Here is a 19,623-nt window from a genome sequence, read left to right as displayed (position 1 = left end):
TTATGTACAGTCACTGAGCCAGGTTGTGTTTCCATGCACAGCTTGTGAATTCTACAAATCGTTGCCTTGATGTTTTTCCCAGTTTTCAGGTATTTTTTTCTATTACCTTTCACTAGCAGAAAGTGGCCTACATGGAAATGTCTGGGCTTGGATTCTGCTACAGTTACACTTTTTGCTTGCCCTTCTTCATGTTCCCACTCTCCCCTTTATCACTACTTACTCAAAGGGGTCGCTGGGATCAGCTCTCTGGAGCTCTGGAGGAATCGGTATTCTTTTGTAGTACATTTCCCAGTCAAAAGCTCCTCGCATGGCATCCCCCGCCTGCGCCTCGTAGCCAAAGTGATTGTGGTCAATGACATCGATCATAGGACACACGATGGTTTTGTGGTTAAGTGCAATCTGGTCTGAAAAATGAAAGTAGAAAATAGGAAACGGCATGTCTAGTCAAGCCATCTATCATATTACTGAAAAGTGAATCCCACAGGTTTCTGATGTTTGAAGATTGTTTGCTTTGTGCCCTGTTGCTCCCCAATAATTTCATTTTTCAAATCTGTATCAAAGCCTTATTTAAAGTAGAATTAATGCAGTTGGGCAATGATTAGAAGTATTTATGGTTCTTTAAAGGGAAGCACATCCCTGTGAGACCCACAGTAGTCCAATCATCTGCATCTCTCTCTCTCATTGCTGCTCTGAGCTGTCTCCAGTCTGTCAGCTATGGAACAAGCCAGCAAGCAAATGGTAAAAATACTCCCTCATCTGTGGGGAGTATATTTGAGAAGCCCCTGAGAGAGAGATTTATTCCTAAATGTGAATCTCAGCCCTTGTAACCATTCAGTCACTGTTCCTGTGGCTGTAGAGAGCATCAGCTTTGAAATCAAATGCTCCAAATTAAACTCCAACACAAAGAGAAAAACAGAGCTTGTGTCCTTTTTTTTGTACCAATCTTTGAGTTATAGAGAAGGCTTCACAGTATTATTCTTACCTGCTTTCTAAAGAAAGGAGTTTAGTTTTGCTTAAAAAAAAAAAAAGAACTGTGAGACTAAATCAGATTCCCATTGCTAGCATAAGCTCATCTGGGCCTGAGTCTGCTTTGGTGAATCCTATTGCTTAATCCTATAGAGCTCCTCTGAAAAGAAAGACAAGTAAAGAAGATAGGCCAACATCAAGAACTAGGCAGAAGAATAAAGAATAATGGTTTGAAATGAGGAAGTGCAGAGAAAACCTATAGCTGTGTTGACATGAAAGGACAGTGAAAAACTACCTAGGAACCCTCAAAAACCCCCTAAAATCTTAAAATTCCAAGTATAATAAAGCTTTTTCTCTGAATGGCAGCTTAGATCCTTTACTTTATTTAGTACACTTTAGGGCTTATGTGGAAAATTTTTGATTGTGGAAGTTTTTTGATTTTGTTGTTTAGATTTCACTGATGCTTGATAATACCCTACAAATAATCAGAGGGCTGAGTGTGGATTAAACACTTAAATAGGAAGGCAGGTAATATTGGTATAATGATTAATAATACAGATTCTGCTTCCATGCTTCTGCAGGACTGGAGTTAAGAAAGAAAGATTATTTTCACAAAACATCTGGGTCTTTATAGTTATTCTCAGAAGTTTAAGTTTAGAAACACTGTCCAAATCAGGAATCTATGCTACTAGTGAGAAATTACTGCGACTGGAAGTTCAGCAGGTTTTTACATCCTTATTCTTTAATAGTGAAATAAACTTAAAACACAGGCTCTCACAAAATTCTAAGAAACTCATCACAGAGATAATGGGTGCATTACTGTTGCTATTGCCAAATATAATTACATCCACTAGCACACTGTATAACGTTATCTGTGATCATTATATAAAGTCACTTTTACATAATCTCTTTCCTGTGATGGGCCTCCTAATAGTTATAGGGCTTATAACAATCTGTCTCTGATCCCCCATTCTAAATTGATTGGAGTAGAGAAACTAAGTGGGATTGATTTTTCTGGAGCAGGTCAAAGGTAGATTCTTAATGCTTTAGCATCCTTCTCTTCATCTTTAAAAGCTTCTGTCATTAAATACACTGAAGGATTTGAAGTCTCCAAGTCACATGCAGAGATAGTCAGGGGGAAATTCTTTTGAGCAATGCTCAAGCTCAATCCCAGTCTTCATTTCTGCAACTCTCAAGAATTCTGCAAGTATGATGATGCTTACCTGCCTTAGTGTGTTTCTGCAGAACTTACTTCTCAGTCTCCAAAATATTTTAGAGATAGGGAACCACAGGAAAATCTTGCCTTTTGATGAAACCAGGGTGTTTGTAGTTGTGCACACCAAGAGACAAAGTAACCAAACTTTCAGCCTCAATGTTTCCTTCAGTATGCTTAAAATAATGAATTTTACATACATAGTACTTAAGCTTTAATGTAGCCCCAGAATGAATTTAGGAAACAGAAAGAAAAGGCTGTAAGGCTAACTTACATTTCACAAGTGTGGTGGCATCACAGACTTAGATACGCAAACATGGTGCTGCCTTTATCAGCCACTGCTCTTTCCTCCACCTGCTCCTAATGCCACACTGAAAGCCACAGCTGAAATGCTCTACACTTTCTCTTCCATTGCCTTTACTTCTCATCCCCATACAGATTCCTACTGGTCTGAAAATATCCATGTATTGTTTCACTGCATATAGCCTTCAGTTAAAGGGATGAGCAAACATAAGCATCATACAAAAATCTTGTAGATTTGAGGGAAAGCCTGAGAACAGGAGGGGACATTGCTCAGAGCTTTCTCCCAGGAAATTTTAACCAATATATACAAGGCGAGTAAGCATATATGGCAATAAACAGAAGTTTTCAATATTGGATGAATCACTATCTCAGAAATAGAGGTTTTATCTCTATGAGAAACAGGTACCCTTTTAATTTCAAGTGCACGTTTCAAACTGGGCTGGATAAAGTAACAATGCCAAATTGCAAACAGCCCTTGCAATCATTCAGTCACTCTTATTTTTGCAATTTTTCAACGCAAATATTTTTATTGTCGTACTGAAATACGTGATTACAGGTAGTGACAAAGTTTGAATGATTCAGAAAATTATCTCTTGTTTTCTGAGTTGCCATAAGTACTTGTACCCTCAGTTTCTCCACTGTCAAGCAATACATCATATACCTGTTGTGAAGATGGATAACAAGCAGGTGTTTTGACAACTTGCTTAGCATAATCTGAATATGATATATTTTTAATTCTTCATCAGGGAAGGAATCTGTTTTAACAGACCTAGTTCTCATAGCCTATGTCACTACTAATCTACTGTCCATCTCTCCTCTTACTGCTCCTGCAGCAACATCAGCAGAAGGAAATATGTGCCTGGACCTTTCTGGTTTGCCACTCAGTTTCTTTCCTGCAATAACTGACTTCATGCTGCACTAAACTGTCAGCTGCTGGAGTCCAAGCCACATCTTTCCTTCTGTTGGGGGGTGACAACAAACAGCTGTTTGACAACCTTTTTACATCACTACAGCTGCCTACTCAGCGAGCATCAGTCAAAACTCTCTAGTATCTCAGAATGTCTTACCTAAGCTTAAGAGCCCATTTAAGCAAAGAAATAAACTAAATAAGGCTTAAAGAAAATAAAGGCATTTTACACCCATTTTTAAGAGAACAAAACAAAGGACTGTAACTGAAAACAACTGTGTCTCAGCTCCACAAAGCCATTTAGATACCCTAAAAGTACTGAAATAACTCAGTCTTCCTTTGGCCTAAAAGCTGATAGTTAACTCTGAAAATATAAGTTAGATACTTAAATAGCTCTGAGAACCATCTTTAAGTGATTGCTCCTGGTTCCTCACCCTTCTCCCCAACCTCTAACTTTCAAGGTCTCATTTGGAACAAAACCTGGGTTGGAACAGTGGAAGCCACTGCTCCTAGCACCAAAGACTGCCAGTCCAAAGCAAGGCTGAACCATGTACTTGTTGAGGATTTTTCACTACACATGCCAGATACAATCAGAACTAAAACAGGGCAGCTTCGAAGCAATAAACACTCAACATGTCTTCTGTTGTGGTTTCCCTGAATGACTTTCAGTCACATGTAGTGCTGAGTGAATCACAAAATATAACTTCAGATAAAACTTGAAAACATACATTAACTTTACTATTATTAGCAGCCAGATGTCATCTGATTTCAGAATAGTAAATATATGCCATTTGAAGTTTATAAGAAAATTCTCTCATTCCTTTAGAAAAACAGGGCACAGGGAAAATATACTAGATGTGTGTTTATTTTCTATTTGTCCTTTATGTAATGCTCTACTTTTTCTTTCAAAATAAAACAGACTTGATTCTGGGCTTCAGTATTCCTCAAGACTCATTTCTAGGTCCTCTGGCGAGCTGGTTATCTACAGGTATTCTACTCTATGTGGAATGAGAAAGATTTCATTCCTCTTCAGAACTGAGGGGCATTGATGCAGTTGCTCGTCTTTTCAGTTTTCTGGTTTGAGGCTAAGGGTTCAATACCCAACTGCAACCTGGCTGCAATTATGAATCCTTTATTGCTATTCTATTTATTTTTTGGTTTTTACAGGGTGAAACCTAGCTAGATGTATGGAATAGATTATCTCATGGGAGATCACACAGGCGAGGGGATCAGGCCCAGCCAGGATGGGTTTATGAAAGTCTTGTCCCACTTAACAAACATGATCTTCTATAAGCAGGTAACCTGCCTAGTGAATGTGAGGAAAGGCTCTGGATATTGTCTACCTGGACTTCAGTAAAGCCTTTGATACTGTCTCTCAAAGCATTCTCCTGGAGAAGCTGGCAGCTTAGAAAGGTGCAGTCTTCACCAGATAAAAAAGTGTCTGGATGGCCAGCCCAAAGAGTCGTGGTGAATGAAGTTAAATCCAGTTGGTGGAATTTCAGAAGTGTTGTTCCCAAGGGAATCAGTACTGGGACCAGTACTTTTTAATATCTTTATTGATGATCTAGATGAGGGGATAAAATGCACCCTCACTCAGGTTGCAGATGACACCAAGTTGGATGTGAATGTCAATCTGCTGGAGTGCAAGAAGGCTCTCCAGAGGGATCTGGACTGTCTGGAGCCAGAACTGGGGCCCTTGGATCATAACAACCCCATGCAGTGCTACAGGCCTACAGATGCACATCTGGGAAGCTGTCCAGAGGAAAAGGGCCTGGGGGTGCTGGTTGACAGTGGCTGAACATGAGCCAGCTGTGCCCAGATGGCCAAGAAGGCCAATGGCATCCTGGCTGTATCAGCAGCAGTGTGGCCAGCAGGACCATTGTCCCCCTGTACTCAGCACTGGTGAGGCTGCACATCAAGTCGTGTGTCCAGTTCCGGGCCCCTCAATACAGGAAGGACATTGAGGGGCTGGAGCGAGTTCAGAAAAGGGCAATGGAGCTGGTGAAGGATCTGGAGCACAAGTCCTGTGAGGAGCAACTGAGGGAGCTGGGGTTGATTAAGCCTGGAGAAAAAGAGGCCCATGGAAGAGCTTATTGCTCTCTACAACTGCCTGAGAGTGTGGTGAAGTGGGTTCTGTCTCTTCTCCTAGAGACAGAACAAGGGGAACTGGCCTCAACTTGGATTTCTCTCTGCTCCTTTATGACACTTCTATTTTACACGAAGACAAGGAGGTTATTTTTAAAAATGCAGATGTGATTGAGGGCAAGGGGATAACAAGGGGAACAACTGTCCGCATGATTTGATATGGAAGGTAGGAAGGACAAATATTTGGAATTTTGTGCATTATCTTATTACTGATCTGAAGAGAAACTAGTTAATACTATTTTTCTTGGTCTTTACTGATAGCTCATTAGAAGAATGCACATGTTGCTGCAAATGCTTTATCAGCTTACTGTGTGGCCCAAGAGTCCTAACAACAGAATTCAAGGAACAATAACCATTAATTAGCGAAACCATAACCTTCTGTGTACTTACAGCAGACTTTTTTAATGAATACAAATTTCTTTGTTAGGCAACTCAGAAATTTGCTTTGGTTATGGTAGCAAAAAGCACTCACTTTGTAAAGAATATCTACTTTGCATGTAGTCAGGTGTGTAGAAAAGAGAACATTGTTTCCAGAAGTGAAATCCTAGACTACAACAATTGATTCTTTCCATTCCTTTAACTAATGGAGCTTTGCTGGCTGCAGCTGGAATCCAGCACAACAATCAATAGCAAATCATTCTTTCTGAGTTTCCTGGTGTGAATGCTATTGCTATTGGATTTAACACTGAGGCCTTGGATATATTTACAGCAAAAACTGTTCTAATGCAATGTGGAAAACTAGGAAGGAATACAATACCTGCATAACAAACCTTTTCAGGTGTATAGTAAGGACTTAACATTATACTAGATATAGCAGTGTATTTAGTAGTAGCAATAATAAAATAAACTGTAACTACTATAAGCTGAAGCATTACTGCAAGATTGTACAAATTCTTCAGTCTCAAGAAACAAAATGCAGCTGCTCACATTTCTCGGAGTTATCTCTCATATTGACACTTCAGAGAGATCAGAACTTCAGCAGAACTCCAAACACTTTGATACAATGTGTTTCTTGCTTACTGTGGGACACAGCTTCAATTACTGGTTGTATGTTCTGATTTTAATATCTGATGAATGCTCATGCACTTACTAAGCAAGGGTGGCAGCCAGTTCACGTTGACTTCGCAGTGGGAATCCAGAAATGTCAAGACTTCTCCTCTAGCCAGAGAGGCTCCCAGCAGCCTGGTCCGAATGAGCCCTTCTCGTTTCTTGGTGCGCACAATCCTCACCTTGGCAAAGCGGACCATGTATTCCTCCAGCTTCTCTTTTAAATGTTCTAGAAAGAAAGGCAAAAAAAGCGTCAGCGGTGCCAGGCCTGGAGGAGCCAATAGAAGAACAGGTTGGTGTACAACCTGCAAGCTGCTTAGTCACTTCAAGTCCTCCAAACTCTGCCACAAATCCTCCTGAGATGGTTCAGAAAGTGCAAATATTCTCTCTTTTATCACAGAGAGGAAGACACTGACACTCTGCTGCAGTTGTTGCTGGCGACCTGCCATCCACAATATAATGGCCAAACAGCTGCAGGATATGCATTCATTCTCTGGCTCCTGCAGCCCAGGGCCATATAAACATTCTGGCATGTCATTTTATAAACAGTGACCTTTCCAAGTCAGTTTCCTATATCAATTTATTGTGAAGAACTATGCATGGAAATAAATTTAAAAAATAAAACTAGCACAATGAGGTTGTTTTTGTAATGGGATGGGAAACAGACATGAAGAAAGATCTTATTAGTTAGATACCAGCATGAAGCAGAAAACACAGACAGCTGACTTCCTAATAAAATTAGGCTGAAATGTAGAGTAGTTGATAGGTTCTCTGATCTGCAAAATCTGGTTCTGTTTGTATTGCTAAACATAATCTTTGGGAATATTTTTTCTTCTGACAAGAAATGCACACTAAGAATCATAAAAAAACTCAACAACAAAAAACACCCTACAGTTTTGCCTTTTCCTAAATACATCTAAAACACAAGTCCTGATCTTTTGTCTTTGCTATAACACCTCAGCTTGCCACTCGTTACTTTGGAAAAATACAATAATTTCATTTATCAGGGAAAAGGGAGACAAAAGCTTAGTCTCTAATAATTAAAATCGTTTACAAGCTACATTTAGTGATGCTAAGGATTGCAAGCTAAGTCTCATGGAAATGGCTTTGCCAGGTTATGCTTATTTCTGATATCAGCTACTAATTCTTTGGACTTTTATGGACAACACAGGCCTTATCCTGTTCTTACATCATTACAAATTGCAAGAAGTTTGCTGTGGACTAGCAAAAGGATTTCCATTTAGCAGTATCCTAGAGTATATAATGCTGATATACAAATTTAAGGCAATGAGCAAACAAGTCACAGCACAGACAGTACAGGATCTTGTGTAAAAATAAAATTAAGCTCCAGTGAAATAGAGCTCCCTCCACATGTTTATTTTCACCTTGTCTTTTTTCCTAGCTGATAAACATATACAACATTCTAAAGCTACCTGCAGATTAGGAAGAAGTAGAACACTGATGTGTATTTAGTGGAAGAGCACTACATGGGATGGTCTTCTATACTGAGGAATCCTGAGGGACTGGGAACATCCCACTGCAATGATTACAGAACAGGTTGGGGCTTCTGGGAGGAGAAACTCAACCCTCTGGAGACATCCTGAGTCAAGAGAGGGGTTTGTGCTCATTGTACTGCCTGGGAGAAGTATTACGTCAAGTGAGGAAAGCCAAGTCTGAGACAAAAACAAAACTAATGACATTCAGATAAATATAGAAAGTTTTTGTCTTTTGCTCTGTGGCTGACTGTAGAATACACATTTAAATTCCTAAATAAGAAGGAAAGAAGTATCCCTTTTTCCGTCCCATTTCACTATTTACACACTCAATAAAATCCCAACAGTAACAATGTCAAGAGATGTTCTATGTTTTGAATGGAGGGTTTTGTATGACCAATCATATTCACAGGAAAAAAAACCTGTGTGCTACTCTGACTCATTTTAGCTACCAGCTACAATTCAGTTTTGTGACTGAACTGAGGTTTATTCAAGCCCTGGATCATTTTGTGCCCACAGGCAAAACTGTTAAAGTGTATATTTATTGAACTGTTTTTCTGTTTTTATGAGCTCCATTGAGACTATTCCCATAGCACAGGAATATAGAAGAAGGGAAATAGACCTTAAAAACAAAGATACAAAGACCTTGCAGGTAATATAAGAAAGTCTGTTATGGCTGTCAGTCTGAATTTTTTTCTATGTTGTAAATTGTATCATCTAATAGCCATGAAAAATGAGAAAGCTCCAAAGTGACAGGTTATTACATATTTCCAAAGTAAATCAAATGTAATCAGTTAGGTACCATAGGTTCTGTTAGTCCTCAGACACCAGAAATTTCCTGTAGTTCTCGAAGGTCACCTAACCCTTCTCCTTTTCCATCCACAAGTGTTCAGTTTGTTTGCACTGAATAGTGCATAGGGACTCAGCACCAAGAGCAAGACCACACTGCTGCACATTGTTCAGACAAGCACTGAAAAAGAACTGGGTTGCTCAGCCAGAACACACCTCTCCAACTCTGGATGCAATCACTAAATGCCTTGGCTATAGCCCAAATCCCGCATCATCACCTCCCTACCCTCAGAGATGGGTTCACTGATGAGACTCTAGTTGACCAGAGGAGTTGACCAGCTACTACATAGCTCTGAATTTCATTATGTGTCAGACAAATTGCTTTACTCTTCCCTGTTTTTAGGCAGTTTCCCTCTTTGTAGGTGAAGGCAGCTACCAAGAAAGCACCTAAATGCTCTGATGGAGAGAAGCAGGAGCCTTACTTGGAACAATCCAAATTGTTTGTGGTATTGGTAGGCTCTCTGGTGCCTGTAGGCACACGTGAGTTGGGCCTTCACTAGTTGGGTGTCACAATGGTTAGGGTAAGGCCCTTCAGCAGGCAGTTTGAATATGGCCACCACTGCTGTTTAAAGGAACTAATACAAACACACCTTTTTCATGCATTCTGATCATTATCACTTGTCTTGAGCCAAATTAATTCACTGAAATTCAGTCTCATATAAAGGAATTAATTTCATTCCTTCCACATCTTTCAGTGAGCAAATTCTGAAAGCTGAGTGCCTATCTGCTAAGGAAAACACTTCAGGGAGAGATGATGTCAACTCTCAAATTATGATACATTCTTTTCTGTTCCTATATCAATTGCTAAATAACAAGAGAGTTGAATAATATGATTTGATTGTCATTAGTTGTATTGAAGCTTGAAATCTATTAAATTGATGGTAGTTCATATTGTTCTTTCATTGCTTTAGATTCCTTGCAAACTCAGGAAAAAGGTCTCTCAAATTTTAAATCTTTTATTTTTTTTTTGCTGAAGTTCTATGGAGCAAACAAAAGCTCTGTATCACCTTGCTCTCTCTCTCTCAGATAGCTCTTCATGCATTTTAGACAGCATGTCACCTGATCTGTGAAGAACTGCATTAAAACATCCAGTACATCTTTTGATGCTAGAATTACATATCCCAAAAATATTTTCATCTACTCAATTAGTCCCATGACCGAATGATTTTATTATTTTCTCCTTGTTGCTAAGGAACAAGTCAAAAAAAAAAAAAAAAAAAAAAAAACCAAGCAGAAACACACAAATAAAATTTGCACATCTTGTTTACACAGAATTCTAAATGCATCCTCATTTAGACATATCTGGAAGTAGTAATGAAGAAAACAAAAGTAATGACTTGTGAATTTTATACAGCTTAGTTAGACAATGGACATTAAAAGATCAGCTCTACATACAAACCGAAGTATATGCGTTACTAGAGATACATAAGGTATCTACATTTTATAAACCACTTACATGTTAGTAATATCCTAACAGTAAGTCACAACATAGTCAAATAGAGGCCTGCAAGAATACCTACTGTATCTTTAGTTTTGAGATATGTCAAGGGAGGTGGTTTGGGAATTTATTTGGGAAAAAGTTCTCAATAACTAAAATAACTATAAAAACATCACAAAGTATTTGATTTCAATGACCAACTCCAGTATGGTTGTGAGAATTAAAATACCTTAAGGTGAAGGAAACAAATTCCCTTTTGGATTCATAACTAACGATTTTTTAAACTTAAATCATTACGAAAGTGATCTCATACTCTAATTTGTCCTGCAATGACTTGAGGCACTATCTGTTTCCAATTTTACCAACAAAAATAAACACAGAGTAACAGCCAGAGACAGTAGAACAGCAGTAGTTTTAAAGAAAACAGTAGTATTTTCTACTATTAATATAAATAGCAAAAATATCTTTCATTTTGAGTCACATTTTTGATTAACAAATAATAGCAGTGTTTGTGATTACTAACAAATTTAGCTTTTAAAAACCTTGTCTTTTTCCAAATCTATTAGAATAAACTTCCCCTTTTTACAGAACTCCATAAATTTCCCTTACAGAAGAGAACACCAAATATTTTATTTCCTATAGTACAACTGCATTTTCTCACAGATCCCAACTATTTTGTTGCTAATACTATCTGCAGAAGAAGTATCTCACACACAAACCCTGTATGTTACGCATATATATTTACAACTAAGCAAACTCAAGTAGACAAGTAAACATGCTGAATCAATATCAGCACAAAACTATAATTCTAGAGAAATTATTTTAAAGAAATTATAACGCAGTATGTAAAATAGAAAGCAACTTGTAACAAAAAGACATTTAAATGTCCAGAGGACAGCACATTCTGCCCATTCATTACCAAAGGAAATAATTTGAACAGATTTACCATGACAATAGAACAGGAAAATAGGATGGTTTAATTTCTATTCCGTAGTATTATATAAATTCCACTTTCAGAATTGGGCATGAGAGAGAAGCCAGTATTTAAATTCTACAGTAAGCTATAAATGGTACTTTTTGCATCTAAAGAAGCCAAAGCCCCTTCCATTAGACATGCGGAGCAAATACCTAATTCGTAATTAAAAAAAAAATACATCACACTTTTCTTTACAGTGCTGATCAAATGAATCCCTGAATCATAAGTTTGACACATGCCAGGCACCTGCTAGGGCAAGAGCTGGCACAAGCGGTGACAAAGAATAATGCATGGGCAGGCTGTTTACAGGCTGTCACTGCTCTGACAGGTGATGATAAAGGGAAGCATTATGTCTCTTCTAGTGACAGCCTGTAAACAATTTCTCCATTGTAATTGTTCTGCATGGGCCTCCTCTGTCTTCATTTAAAGTCTGGAGAACTTTTTCTAAAATAATAGCAGAGACAAATTTGCTTGGTCATAATAATTAAAGATCTACTCAAGCAGAGTACCCATTTACTTAATTTGATGCCCAGAAATAAATTGGAAACCAGGGTTCAATCCTTGTCAGGAAGAAAACCATGTAGTAGTAAAAAGCAGAATTGAAATTCTTCTCTCACGTTGGGATGCATACAGAGAGTATTTCATTATCACATTTGTACCCATGTTACCATGTGACAAGACATGTTTCTCCAGGGTTATTGAGAATGTGTCAGGGAGACTTAAAATATTATGTGAAAGCTAGAGCTGGTCTTCAGAATGTGCTTGACTGCAGTATGGACCATGAAAAAGGAAGGAAAATACAAAGAAAATAAAGCATTTTGTTAAGTCCCACTTTGGTCCAGCCAGGCAAGTCCACCCCAAATCTTTTCCTGTAACAGAGCCCTTCTGCAAATCTGCAGCACCTCAAATTTCTGCTCAAAAGTACTAACAATTTTTGTTAAGGATCACTGACCGGCAAATTATCAAATAATGAAGAGCAGCGACAGAGTCTTCTAAATGCCTGGATAAACAATTTGAATTAAATCTGTTTACTTCTAACCTGAATTAACGGAGAGGTGTGTAATTCCATGCTCTGGAATTCCCAACATGAACCATAAAAAAAAATCTTACAGCAATAGAAAAAGTATATTGGCCTCCCCTGTTATCTCAGCAGAGGAATATGGGAGGAAGCAATGTGACCAAAATGATAGTAGTCTGTGACCTTAGGTCAGTAAAACAATACATAAACGACTATTTCTTTTGGTGAAAATTAAAGCATTAAAATGGTTATTTTGCCTTGCAACAGCCACAAGGCCAGCTTCTTTGAGGCCAGCTCAAGAAGATTTTCCTCTATCTTTTTAACTCTCTGGCCAGCAACAAAGAGCTTTGTGCAGATATGCACAGACAAACCGGCAAGTACACTTATGCACCTCCATGGCCCTCATAGTGAGAAGAACCTCCACCACCTTACTATGTCTCTTTCTCCAAGATGGGATTATCTTCCCAGGTAAAATTAGCAAGGATATCCTCTGTTTGTTTCCTGAAGCCTTGAATATACCTTTTTCTCAGAACAGCTTTATCTTTTGATGACTGACTTAAGCTTGACAGAAAATACATAAAGGAAACTGAGTGGCCTATGGTTATTCAGTTACTCCTTGTTTTCTGCTGCAATTGACAAAATAGCCCTCTCCCGTGCATTGCCATGCTTTTTACTTTCACTGCCTGTATGTCTGCTACCATAAAGGCAAATCAGTCTGAATACAGAATACAAGGCGAGCCTATGAATTCGGGTACATCATATTCCTTTCTTCTAGTTTCCCTTTAAGTTTTCTTATTGGCAGAATGTTGATTGGAAGTGCTGGTTAAACACAGAATGATTGCACAGTCTATAACAGGTCAGCTGCCACTTTTCATAGCCAAGTCAAAGTCTACAAGAAGGACAAGTCCCCTGGTTATAACTCTGGGTAAAGTAATCCATTGCTGCACTACTGTTCTTGTGAATAAGCCTTTTGTAAAGTCCAAACTGAATTTTCCAAGCTGCATCCTGGGGTTGTTGCCTCATATTATACCATCTGCCAGTATCAGGAGGAATTTAGTTTTGCTATCTCTGCAATTCCCGTTCAAGTTACTGTGGGCAGATGTTAGATCACCATTCAGCTACTGCTTTGCCAGACTAAACAAGCCCAGGTTTGTCAGCCTCTTCTCAAAGGTCACATACTTTTGGCCCATGACAGTCCTGCCAGTCCTCAGCTAAGCTGACTCCAGCTGTAGTCCTTCTTGAATTGCAGAGCCCAAAATTGCATGCAGAATCGCAGCTCTGTGCAGAACCAACATTGTAAAAAGCATAATTTAATTTTATCTGATTACTCTCATCCTAGCATAGCCCAATCCAGTTTGTCTTCCTGGTGATACAAGGCAAACACTTTCTTCTATTCAATTGGTATCCACTTACAACCTTTGCAGGTCCTTACATCACACCAGCTAGCCAGTTTGCATGTTTACTGGTACATGGAGTTATTCACCTGCGTGTAGAATCTATCACTTCTTGTTGAACTTAATGAGATTTCTTTTGCTTGATCCTTGAGCTTCCTATATTATTTAATGTGTCAATTACTGTCTCTGTTTTTGTATCATACACATACTTGCTGAGGACACACTGTCTCATCATGCAAGTTATCAATGACTAACATTGACCTCAGTATTTACCTAAGCTGTTCTGCCAATTAGTCCTGACTAAGGAAATCTGGAGGAAGGATGGGGAAGTTTTCTGCCAAACAGATTTTAGCATCTGATCCATAGCCATTCCAGACAACAAGAAGTTCCAGAAGCAGACAGGTAGTGTGGAAACTATTGGGTATGGTAAGTTCTGATACAGACTGATAAATAAGAGAAAAAATCATATCTACTTAATAGCAATTGGCTAAAAGCCATCTTATTTTAGCACTAGATAACCCATTCTTTCCAAACAGTTTTGCACACCAAAGACTACCATCATTTGAGATCACCATGTATTTATTAGTCATTTGGAAGTAGCACTACTTACAGAGGCACTTGTGCCAAACACTCGGAAACTTGTTTTGGCTGTAATGTTTGGGTTAACTGGCTTGAGTCAAGCTAAAATGCAATCTCTTTTTTTCTGATATTAATAATGAGCCAAGCTAAAATGTGGTTTCTTTTTCTGAAGCTAATAATGACTCAAAGTCCTTGCATGATATACTACAAGGCTCTGAAGAGTATCCTGAATGCACAATCATTCTGTTCATTCCTTGCACTTCAATGACTATGAACTCCCAGATAGCACCCTCATTTTGATGTTCAATTTCAGCTACAGCCTGTTAAAGTTGAAAGAATCTCCAAACTCCATAGTAAATGCACATTCTTTTGCCGCACCCTGGAAAGGTCAGCATTACTAAGAGCAAGAGGCTGAACAGAGCAGATGAATACAGCCTGATTTCATTCAGGACAGACTTAAGGTAAACTTCTCTGAACAAATCTGTTTTGTTGTGCATGGGCTTTCATATAGTCATGAAAGGAGTGATGGGGACTACAGAATCTGTGAGGCAAGCTAGATTTGCTGAGACTTCTCCAGTGATAGAGACATTCAATAGAGACATGCAGAGATCCTAGTACTTCTTTGTTCCACTTCCCTGAGCCCAGATAATTGTGACTTACCCATCATTCTGTCACCAGCAGAGAAGTGCCTTTGTCAACAAGATGAGTGTTCAGGTGATTGAACACCTGGATATGACGTGTGGTGACTCCTTACACAGATGTCATGGAAGCATCATTAAACTCTTGAGGTACTTTCTCATTCAGGTTTTTGAACAGGAAAAGAAGTGAAGCACTTCATTTTTAGGTTGCAGTAATGCAGCACAGTACATCAAATCACCTCATAAGCATCTAGGGCTGGCTTGATAGCTGGTCAGTAGTACTGACACAGCTCCAAGTTTTCCTTCCTTATAAGGAAACAGTGAAAGATTTTTAAATGGATTTATTCCAACCACCAGTTGTATGAGGTAGCTCTTGAAACTTTCAATGGCATTGTAGTATGGTAGCATGTCTTTCCTACAGCAGATAGCAGGCTCCTTCATTTGCAGAACATTTTGCTGCCTGCAATTGCTTTACCACAAGAGCAGCATGGCTGATGGAATAATCTTCAACCAATCTGGGAAGAATTTCTTCATAGAGGCCATTCTCTGAACACAATTACGTAGCACAGACCTGTCAAAAGAGTGACCTTGCTGCATTAAAATTTGATTATTTTTAATAGGTCTGTTTACTACAGAGGTATTTATACAGTAACTCGCCCCAAGGGAAGTCTATTGTGAGGTTTCTTTCAGGTTGTAAGGCCAATTAGAAGGTTATTTGGAAGTGAATCCATGAAAGAAACTTTCCTTGAGATCAATACATTACTGACACATGCTATCCTCTTTCTTTCACAGTCACAATTTTGCATCCTTACAATATTGATTCTTAAAAATTGTAAATGATGACCTGTCAAGCAGCACTTACTTTTGCAATGTATTTTTAACACTGCAAACATCCTTGCAGATTTTGAGACCTGTATTTAGACTGACATTTTCTCTGTTTTGCCTAAAACTATCTTTGACATACTTTTAGCTCTTCCTCCAAAATATATCACTAACTTTTGCAATAGGTGTTGTCTCCAGAGAACAGTTTTCTCTCATTATGCTCTTTTTAACCTCTCAAATGCCAAGGACAGTTTCTATTGGAGAACTGGTGAGGACGGTAACACCAGTCCTTGGGAGGACTGGAAATAGGAGTCACAGAACACACGTAATTACTTTTTAAGTGGCATCAGATTCTGGTACTGCTGCCTACATTGAACACTTATTTCCAAGAGTAATTCTACTGACATTCTAACATGTTGCAAACCTTAGGCTTGACTAACCTAAAGGTATTGGAATATGGCTGTCCACTCACAGAATTTTTGAATAACCTCCTGACTAACTGAAAGCGCTGTACTTCTGTAGTGCTTTTCCATTCTATGTGTTAACCATCAGTTTGGTCAGGTCCTAAATAGAGCTTGAAGTGAGTTCTTTTCCTCAAGAATTCCTCAAGAATTCTGTGAGGTTTTTTTCCCTAGTGCACAGGATATTTGATGTAAATATGAGAAGCCCTTGAAATACACTCTGAAACTCAGATTTCAAAACACAAAAGAGATTATGGGCAATATCTTATTTATTGTCTTTGAAATTTGATATTACATCAAGAATATAATAAAGTTGTCTTCCAACTTTTGTATCGATATTTTTCTTTTTAAAAATGCCCTCTCTGACATAGGAATTGGAGTTCTGAGGTACCAAATCTTTCCTGTGGAGTGATGAATTTACTTATGCTCTGCATAATGCAACAGGATAAAACATGTAGATGCTCAATGAGGTTTCTCTGACCTACCAAAAGAAGCCTCAAATTCCTAGCAGTGCAAATGCTAGAAGCATGGAGCCACAGACTTCTAATTATCCTTCATATCTCCTGAATTTTATTTCTTATAACAAAGCACCTGCTAATACTAGACTTTTCTTTACAGGTGGAATGCAGACCTTTATAAGATCCAGGAACACTTATTGATGAAGCAAGTATCCAGTTACTTCTCTCAATTGCTGCATTTCACCATCCAAATATTTTATTTTCTTAGCTGGTATTTCAAGAGTTTTTCCTTTTTCAGTTTTGTCCAGAGTGGAAATACAACTCTTCTTCTGAACTCTTTGAAACTAAAAAGTTTCTGGTTTTTACTAAGCTAGAACTGTAGTTCTCAAAACTGTTTCAATCATTTAACTGCAGAAGTTAGCCCTGTTAGTTGTATAACCTTTGCACTCACTGCTATGTCGAGGAGCACAGTGAAAGAAGATGGAGTTATTATTGCTGAAGAAGTTTTCAGAAAGCTGCAGTTCATGGAAATTCTCTGACAACCTACTGGCAAAGAAAAGCAATCAATTTAAGTAATGTTTTTTAGATTAGGTCAGGTACCTTGTTTACCCCATTTCATTATTTGCAACAAACAGTTTGCTTCCAAAATTATGTCTATTGAAATCTTACAGTGAAAGAGTTGTTTTGGTTACATACTTTGAAGCATGAGAATTAATTATCAAAAAGGAAACCATTCTCTGTTCACAGACTATGTGCTATGATGATGTTCCTCTACATAATGAGGCAAACACTGATGCATAATTAGGCATCTTCTAACATCAATGTGAGCTATTAATCAAACAAGAACACCATGTTTTATCATGGATATAGGATCCGCTTTTCACTTTTTATTTAAAACAAGAAAAAGAATAAATAAATGAGCTGCTATATAAATCAAGCTTTGGAAAGGGAGACATTGAATTCTTTCATTTCTTTATTATGTTTTTCTCCCTTTGTTTTAAACATTGAACCAACCTGTCTTTTCCTATCTCCCTCAGTTGTCACAACTGTTCTGCAGGATCACTAATGCTCTTCACATTCTCTTTAGTCTGGCAGGTTGCCTCATTAAGGGTAAGAAAGAGAAAGATATACTGAATATTAAAGGAACATCTAAGACCTAAAGGTTAACTAACTAACTAAATAAATATTATATTGAATATTAACTAGCAGATCCAAGCCCCAGGCAGCTTTCATACAATGACAAAGGGATTAGGCTCAGACTACACCCAACATTTCTATACATATTATTTTGAATACTCCTCCACCACTTTCCCTCACCCAAACAGCTGCCTGTCTTGCAGCACCAAAAGACAGAGGATATAGCCTAGTATTTTTTACTTTACATGGCAACAAAGCTTATGGTAAAATAGTAACCTGTGGGTACAAGGAATAAGGATGGCATGGACTGTTCTTAATCTCTCTGGCAAACAGAGCTTTAGGCTTGTTTCATCTTCCTATAGACAGCCACATGAATCCAGATTCAAACACAAGGCTTGGTACATCTGGCTATACATTTTACTTGTATAAACACAGTATTGTCCTAGTGATCTTTTCATATCTTTCATAAGTAAAGGATTAATGGACTAGCTAGTATCACGTGAAAAATAAATCATTGCCATGAACATGTCTTCTTGCTCTGAGAAAGTGTAAAGCTATTTCAAAACTGGAATGGTTACTTCTGCTTTACAGCATTTTACTGCTCCTTAAAGATGGGCAAAATGCTGTACTTCTGAACACAATTTTCACACCTTTATTACTGTTAAAACTGCAGATTATGGATTTAATAGAGGACATAACCTTTGTATTTCATATTTCCTTGACATATAAAAAATTACCATTTAAATCTACAATAGAAATACCTGAATTTAAGAAATATCTGAATAGAAAAAACAAAAGACTGTATCATTTTCATTTTAAAGCACGTTTTACTGAGTATTGAGTAGACTCTCATTATCTTGACTGATCCAAGAAGTTCCACTAGTCCTGACCAGAACTATATGAATATTCCCCTCATCACCACCTTTTCAATGAACTGGAAGTGTGGTTCACACACTGTGTGTCACTTACACTTCTCCCCAGTTTTGTGCTGGTGTGAGGTTTCCCACCTTTAGCAGACCAAGGTTTTTTTTTTTTAAAAAGGTGTAACAAAAAGAGTGGGAAAGTTACTGCCATTCCCTGCAATTTTTTTTAATCTATGTGTCCTCTGCTCAGTTGAAAACCAGCAATGTGAAGATTTACTGTTGTAAGAATGCTAAGTGCAATGCAAAAATAAATCAGGGCAGAAAATATTCTCCTTGGAAAAACTTTTCATTGTGTGAGTCACATTTCAAGAGATGTACTGTGCTACCTACAGATAACCTCCTCCAGCTACTCAGAATTACATAAGCAGCAGTATCTTTCCAAAAATCAACTTACTCATCTCCATGGCAGCTCCAGCAAGGGCTTTCCTGGGAAAAACACAATTACTTTTGCATTTAGCTGTAGTTTGATCTGTAGAGTTGGTAGTTTTTCCCCACAGAAATATTGCAACCACATCTCTCTCTTTTTTTTCAGGTTTTGTTTAATTTTTTATAACTTATTACCTGAGGTTTGTTTTTTTTTTTTCTGCTTCTTGTGAGGGCATAGCTTAGGCCCAAGTAGAACAATTAGGAAACAAATGGAATAGGTACAGGCAAAAGCACAGACAAGCAAACAGATAAACTGTCACCACTGACCCATGTACCAGTTTTGTAACTGTTCTCATGCGAGAATTTTTTAGAAATTATTGAAAAATTGAAAAAATAGAATTTGACTAAATTTTCTGATTACCTAAGACATTCCTAGATCTATTTATCATCATCTGGAGTGGCAGATGCTTATCAGACTCTGGAATGTAAA

At 38.1% G+C, this 19,623-nt stretch overlaps 1 protein-coding gene across 1 annotated transcript in view; it reads right to left on the bottom strand.

Annotated features, from left to right (window-relative positions):
• Positions 1–19,623, bottom strand: part of GALNTL6 (polypeptide N-acetylgalactosaminyltransferase like 6) — a 433,763-nt gene that overhangs the window by 71,007 nt on the left and 343,133 nt on the right. Inside the window, exons 5-6 of the mRNA XM_053976466.1 lie at positions 6,625–6,810; positions 221–404 (exon numbers count right to left, since the gene is read on the bottom strand). Coding sequence (XP_053832441.1) covers positions 221–404; positions 6,625–6,810 — 370 coding nt within the window. The remainder of the gene's footprint in view (positions 1–220; positions 405–6,624; positions 6,811–19,623) is intronic.

Source organism: Vidua macroura, chromosome 4, assembly GCF_024509145.1.
Source record: "Vidua macroura isolate BioBank_ID:100142 chromosome 4, ASM2450914v1, whole genome shotgun sequence".
Lineage (NCBI taxonomy): Eukaryota > Metazoa > Chordata > Aves > Passeriformes > Viduidae > Vidua > Vidua macroura.
This window is presented reverse-complemented; position numbering and strand designations above follow the sequence as displayed.